Source organism: Schistocerca gregaria, chromosome 5 (genome assembly GCF_023897955.1).
Source record: "Schistocerca gregaria isolate iqSchGreg1 chromosome 5, iqSchGreg1.2, whole genome shotgun sequence".
In the NCBI taxonomy this organism is placed as follows: Eukaryota; Metazoa; Arthropoda; class Insecta; order Orthoptera; family Acrididae; genus Schistocerca; species Schistocerca gregaria.
Window position 1 is genome coordinate 258,012,422 of NC_064924.1, and position 7,788 is coordinate 258,020,209.

At 41.9% G+C, this 7,788-nt stretch overlaps 1 protein-coding gene across 1 annotated transcript; it reads left to right on the forward strand.

Annotated features, from left to right (window-relative positions):
• The first annotated feature begins 300 nt into the window (after positions 1-300).
• Positions 301-6,134, forward strand: LOC126272242 (ejaculatory bulb-specific protein 3-like). The gene is made up of 2 exons (XM_049974946.1): positions 301-538; positions 5,740-6,134. Exons 1-2 carry the CDS (start codon positions 349-351, stop codon positions 5,934-5,936), a joined length of 387 nt encoding a protein of 128 aa, XP_049830903.1. The 5' UTR covers positions 301-348; the 3' UTR covers positions 5,937-6,134.
• The last annotated feature ends 1,654 nt before the right edge of the window (positions 6,135-7,788 follow it).

Consider the following 7,788-nt stretch of genomic DNA (forward strand, 5'->3'; position numbering starts at 1 on the left):
AAATATATTTTTTCCGTTAATTCAGGTTGGCAAAGAGTGCAGCATATTTAACAAAACCGCAACAAGTGACGTGTATTGCTCAATACAAACTTGTATTATTCCGCTAGCTCCCATACTGTGGGATGCTGGTGGGGTAATACATTGAGACATGTCTACTCAAGGTCGCAGGAGTTGAGAAAACCCACGCAGGTTTCACATTATCGCAGCTGTGATCGCTAGTTCTTCCAGACGGCGCCCCACCTCGTAACTCTATTATCCTGTCATAGGTAGCCATACGTCAGAGCGCCGGTATAAGAGGAGCTCACCTGTGACCGCATCCCACAGTCTGTGCGGAGAAACACGGTAGCCATGGCGAGAAACCTGATCCTCTGCTGCTGCCTCGTGGCCGTCGCTGCCGTTTCGGTGAAAGCTGAAGACAAGCTGGACAACCTGAACGTGGACGAGATCCTCAACAACGACCGCCTCCTGAAATCCTACATCCAGTGCGTCCTCGACGCAGACGACGGAAAATGCACTACCGAGGGCAAGGAGATCAAAAGTAAGTGCGGCAGCTTACTGTGCGTCTTTCGCTTCCTTGTTCCACTTTTCACCATCGTCAAAATTCGATTCTCGTTTTCGTGGTAGCTACAGATGTTCGATTAGATAATATGTTCGTGGAACATGGTGTAGCAAATGGCTCTGAGCACTGTGGGACTTAACTTCTGAGGTCATCAGTCCCCTAGAACTTAGAACTACTGAAACCTAACTAACCTAAGGACATCACACACATCCATGCCCCAGCCAGGATTCGAACATGCGACCGTAGCAGTCGCGCGGTTCCAGACTGTACCGCCTAGAAACGTTCGGCCACTCCGGCCAGCCACGGTGTAGCACTCTCACATACAAAATGGCCCAAACGTAGTGGAATTTAATAACTTCAAATACTTTACGGTTGCCTCGGAGGTTTCAAGGCATCACTTCAAGAGACTTCGTTTCTTATTCCTTGTCAGGAGTTTAATCTAATAAGGTAGCATCGTGTTCCACTAAGAGCAACAAACAGTTTAACATCAAACAAATCCCATGATGTCAAGAAGTCGTACTACTTTCTCAAATCATACACTCTTTCGCAGCATTTCAGAGATATATCATATTGGAAATTTCATGTCTTGCTCAGAAATGTTCTTGCCTGTCAAGGTAACGTTTCATAAAGCTTAAGGTTCGTGTTTTGCTTTAATCTAAACAATGAATTATTGGCATTTTGCATAATCAGGATATTTTCTACGTCACTAGAAAATATTTATTGTTCGACTCCCACCTCCAATCTAATCCCCAACGATGTATGGTTTAGCTTCCTGTCAACCTGATACCTCTCCAATTCCCACCTCTTGTCCATCGCTTTTTGACTTTGTCTTTACCTTTTCGCACCATGATCGCTTCTGTGTAAAAGAGAATCACCTCCGCTCCTTCTCTCTGTGAATCCAGTTTTCATCATCTTTCCAACAGTCTTCTTCGTATCGCTGTTTCAAAATGTTTTTACCAAAGTCAAGGTTTCATTTCACATTAGAGTACAAATGTTTCCTTTACTGCCAGATATTCTTATACGATGACGTTACTCCCGACATCAATCCCCTATGTCTAGTTTAAAAGCCCACTGCCGATGTAAAAATTTTAGCATTGCCTGTTGTTCAGTAAAAAGTATTTCAGCACTATTTTAAGGTCTAACTGTTTACTCTGTACTTTTTCGTACAATATTGCTTAATTGCCTGTACACTGAATTTCTTCCGTATTTTGTGGCGCAGTCGGCATAAAGTGGGCGTTTGAAATTCAAATAAACGCATTGGGACCTATCAAAGAATATTGTTGATTCCGAAATACAATAGTCCACGGGCACTACATATTCAACAGATCGACAGCAACATTTGTCATCATATGAACTACAAGGACTCTATTAGTAACTAGTGTTTCTACGAATTTTAAAGAGTCAAACAAAGTAATTAAAATAATCATAATAATAGGCGACTCAGACACCAAAAGTTTATAATACACTAATAATCGTAGTGTTCATTTTATGTAGATGTAACACTGGAGAATATTAACACTGTGTATACTGTTAATGATTTAAAAATACTATTACAATTGTCTGAAATAAACCAATGGATGTTTATCCCGTATCTGAACAACAGTTAAGCTTCTTCTTTCCTCTCATACGCACTCCCTAGATAGTGTAAGAGACGTGTTGCCACTGTCGGTGGGCAGCCTCTAGCATCATTGAAATTCTACTCACGCCCCCATGTGTCAGCATATTAAACGTTCGTACGACAAAATTAGGAAGATATTAAATTTCTCAGCGAATTTGAGATAAAAGATTTTCGTCACTAGATGCTGATGAAGCCGGTGTTACTTTTCCCTGTGATTACAAAAAAAAAAAAAAAAAAAAAAAAGTTGACCACAAAAACTGGAATATCAGACAGAACAGTAAATGAAATGTTACAAATTATGCGTATCTCTATAGTCGGAAGAAAACATGATTAAATTTGTAGGAGATATGGAGTGTACACGATACGAAAACTACTTTGCAGATCTGTCACGTGTGGCTGCATGAATGGCTCTCGCACAGATAGACACCGACTCGAAGTGAGCTTGTCAGCTGTGGGTACGTCATTCCGTGCTGCTTCAACTCTGCATCATAGTTCATCATTCTTAGTGGCTGCTGAACGATTTCGTGCCAGGTTCTCGCTAGTTGTTCGCCAGATGTAGTCAGTGAATGAGATATCTGGACAAAATGCTGTCGACGGTAACAGCCTGGATACGTCAGAATATCGCGGGTAACCAGCTGATTTGCTAAGTTGTATTGTAGGATTAATTCATGGAGACGTCGAAGAAAATACACCTCCTCCAGCCTGAACAAGTAAGAAATGTAATTACTGCCGTTCAGGTAACCAGCTACACAAACCAGAGGTAAGCATGTTGCATACCAAAGGTATCCAGTGGCATCAAAGCAGCTGAAGTATGCCTTCTGCTAACGTCCTTCTTCCTCCATGTCTTGAAACATGGACACATGCATGGTGCTGCTGCATGCAGATGCGGTACCAGTCTGGAATAACGATGTAATTACAGTCCTGCCTCTATCTGCTGCAGCGTCAGAGAGAACGGCTTTGGTGGTCCCCATGTTGAGTCCCAAGATCCCACCAATGTAGAATTTCGACAAGGAGAATATTCTTCTACTTACAGGCGGCATAACATGATCTTCTCAGAAACAGACAACCTTCAGCGGCAAGTTCTGTCTGACAAACCTGTTGAGTAATCGGTGGTCAGGTCTAGAATTTAACTGACGAAAGTGTTACCCACTCCCTGCAGTTGCGCTGAAATGCCAGTCGCTCGTATATAGAAGCGCATGATGTCTCTCTGACGGATTTTGTGTGCTGCCTTCATGCTGTTGCAGTTTTAACGGCCAGCAGCCTATTCATAATGAAGGGAAATTCATTCTCTTCCCTTGTACACTATGTCGAGGAACATCACTTTTAAACCCACATGGTGCTTGTAACACATGACTTGTATGTTAGAGGCTGAATGATGTTGTCTCTACAGTGGAATTCGCACCCCGTCAAATGATTAAAACGACCCTTCCATTGACAGTCTTCACCTAGGGACTTCCATAAAACGTAAAACCAAGTAGTAGATTTTCATCACTTCAGTTAAGCAAATCAAACCGATTTCTTCCTCTCAGGATGCTACTAGAACAAAGCACAACATGGGTATCGTAGATTGTTTGTTCTCAAAAGTCTTGTAGAGTGCAAAATAATTCTTTAAATATTAAGTACACAGCATCGGATTCTACTCCGCATGTAACTTCGGGACTCGCTGAACAAGTGTTTGAGTTTCTGTAGACTTCGACCTCCGTTATTAGCGGACGGACACAAACTTTATTTACCGATGAATTGCCGTATAATTTCAGATTTTATTTTATTTAGGAAAATGGTGTAGGCAATTCATTAATGTCTTCTTCAGGCCTCTGTGCACACAATGTATACAGAATCAGATATACCGACACAGGAATAACTGGAGCCATGAACACCTGCGTTCCGTGAATATTTTGTGGAGCTTGACAAATACTGAACTCTCGGGATATATGTGTGCACAGTTGTTGTAAAAAAATTCGCCGAATCCAAGTATTCACGGCTCCGGTTAAGCGTATATCGATATGTCTGATTCTATATACACGTAGTGCATAGGGACCTGAAGACAGCATTAATAAGTCTGGGAAACCGTCTTCTTAAATACAATAACATCTGAAAATAAGCGGCTGTTTGGCAACTTTTCTTTGAAAATATTTCACCAAATGCTGTCCTGTGTCCACGATGGATCAACAGGAACACGAAGCTCGCTGGCAGTGGTTAGCATCGGGAAACAGAAAACTTATACCCTGACTGGCTCTTTCAGAACACGTTCATGGTGTTTTTTTGTTTTTCGGACCGGAGTGCACATTTCACTCTTACGCTGTTGTATGGAGAGCAGTTGAGCTGCACCGCTGCTCACTGCGGCATCACCTGCTGTGCATATGGCGTAAATTTTGTACATGCAATTTTTTGGCTACACAGTCGATGGAATATGCAGCCCCAATCTCATAGTTCTGAAATTATCTCAGTATAAGTAGGAACACGACCCAATATTTCTGTTTGTGCACTACCCAGGAACAGAAATTCGAGTCATAAAGTAGCAATTTACTTTATGTCAGACTCCGCAGACAGCTAAAGAATCATAAATCTAGTAAACAGAATGAGAACTCTGTTTCAGCGAATCGACTACACGTGCTCCTTGTGTTGAAATGAAGACTTCTCAGAATCTAACAGCCAGATTCTCCACTAGGGTTCTCGCCAGCAGAATCTCATGCTCGAGCCCCAGAGGGAAATCCCAGCAGGGATGTGCCCTTTGCCACTAAAGGGAAGTCCTTGTTAAAATCTCAGTCAGGTCGTTCCTGCACACACGGCGTCGAACGTTGCACTCAAGTGACGAATACCAGTAGCCTGTACAAATGTACTATGTTCCACTACACAGGCGATGAACCTGCAGCAAATCATCTAAGGCTCGTGCTTCTTTCTGAAGGTTGTGTGGAACCTTCCATTTCCCCTCCTACATTCTTGAAACTCAGCCAAACAAGAACATTTCTCTGCTTTTCAGCGGAACATGTGTGCTTTCAATGAGAAGGTTCCACAAAGGTCAGCTAATGACCATCATTTCTGATCTTTCGCATTTCTTCGCACTTAAAGCATGTCTCTTTGCCTATTCCGCCACCGATGCTTTTTCTCCAGGTACTACTGTCCTGAAATACTTTTTGCCCCGTTCCGAAGGCACTACGGCCTTCTGCTACCTTGAGCAACATACACCACCACCGCAATGCTGTACTCCCTTTGACGGCAGTAAATGTCCGCCCCTGCAGAACATGACCACTCTCTTTCCAGCCCACTTTACCTGACAGCGGCTTCTGAAGAATGCATGCTTCACTTCGCCTTCTCTGTCTGTGTTCAGCCTTCAGTAAGCTCTAGTCATGCGTTACTATGGAAATCGTTAGTACTTGGTGGTAGCCAGTATCTGCCAGTGAAATGGTTTATAATCCGTTTGTGCATTGTAAACTGTGTTTTAATATAAATATAAATGTACGAAAATATTACATGTATGGCGTTAATATCTAGCTATGTTACAAATTCTTTGTGTTGTTTACAGTGAGACTGTTTCACACCATTTTCTGTCACATTGCTACAGGCAGGGTGCCAAAACTGGTGTCGACGGGATGCAGCGACTGCACGCCTAGCCAGATGGAGAGAGCTGTCAAGATCCTGAAGCACATCACAGAGAGGCACCCTGCAGAGTGGACCAAGCTGAAGGCCAAGTACGACCCCACGGGCGAGTACACCAAGAAGTATACCGAGGCCTGGAAGGAGCGGGGCGTCAATTTCTGAGCGCCGCGTCACTCCGACTCAGATCTGAGCTGTTACCCAGAATTCAACTGTAAATCCTGTCTCTTTCCAGGAACTTTCCCACTACCGTAAATTCATGTGATAGCTTCGTCCAATTTTATCACTGAACGGAATTTCTAAAGCTACACTTGTTCACAAAATTCCAAACATTATCATATGAAATAAAAATTTATTGTTAAATTTGTGTTTCATATTCTGGTAGGTGGCTTGACAATTTCCTGCGTCAGAGTATGAACCCCTGTCGAAGTCCCATTTTTCTCTAACTACGTTTGAACCATCACGTGTGACAGTTTATCGAAACTTGTGGGTAATGACCCGCGAAGGCAAGAATGAAATTTTATGAGGGGTAAAAACGAAAGGGTTCAACTGTCTTTTGGTTGTGAGACTAAACTTCTTTTAAAATATCGTTACTATTATGACTGCTTCTTAACATTGTAATAATGATCGAGTAAGTTACCAATAATTTAAGATTTTCCTTGGAAAACCAGTATTAACATGTGACACAATGTGGTGGATATTACAGCTACGCATACACTTTGAACTTTGCAAAACGCATCTATGACAGTAAAGTTGAGACATACACATCTCACATATTTAAATATCTCATAAAAATGCGTCTCTGAGTGGTTGGCAGTTATCCCGAAGGATGACTAATTGCTTCATTATTTACTTCACGACAGATAAAGGGACTAATTGACAATAAAATGCAACTATAACGTTTACAGCGCGATTCCGTCTGGAAACCCACGAAGCGGCTTAGGGTCACAAATGTCGGGAAATACCCCGAAAACAATATGAGAAATGTTGAACATATGACATCACCAGATACCGTATCTTGCCGCACTTGCAGTGATTGCGCTTGGGGGTGAAGGGAGGACTGATCGAGGCGAAGCTTGCTTTCGTAACTGTGATCTGTGGTAAACATAGAAGTTAGAAAATTATTCCCTTCGGTGTAATCAAGTAAGAGGTGCTCTTATTTTGTGTTTCGTTCCTTTTGGTTCTTCTTATATTGTTTAAGAGACATTATTTAGTACAGAAAATGTAGGTCATTTACTATTAACGACGTAGTTGGGAAACGTATAGTGATTTACTTGTGATGCAAAACATTCGGTTTGTGTCGTACTAAACTTTGCAATAATCCTGCGGAGAGGACTAGGCTGTAAAAAAATAATATAGCTTGTAAACGCGTAACTGTTTCAAGAAATGAAAAACATACAGCCCGCCAGCACCACAACTCGATCCCTGAACCCTCCGCACTTATGACGCGCACCTAGGCCTGGATCGACTGCGACATGAACACTTGGCTCAACTACTGCCCGCGCGAGGAGGTAACTTGTGGTGAAAGAGTTTTAAGGTCTCATGTTGAATATTTGTCATCCGTTAATGAAATAATTCCGAAAATTTACGACGCTATGTGTCTTATATTAATTTACTTCTCTCATAGTCATGTACGTCCCATCGGCGATGCTTAAACTTTCATAATAATCTCTCCGTATTTGCTGCTATATTACTGTACGACCTACAGCACAGTACTATTATTATTATTAATGGTATATACGTATAGGCCGCTACAGTACCACGTGAAGCGAGTACTTAACCCGAGTTTTTTCAAATGCTATATTTCTTTCATCCTCTGACTGTATATTTTCTTTGTTTCTTCCTACCAATATGTTCCTGTCTTGAATTTCTTTACCTCTTGTGATCAACGTTAGGTTCTTAAAGCTTTATATATTTCCCAACATCTATTCAGTTCGTCGGGTTTCCGACAGTTTCTTCATATGCCCGTCAAATTTTAGTCGACGTTTTTTCAGGTCATGGATTGATATCTACTCGG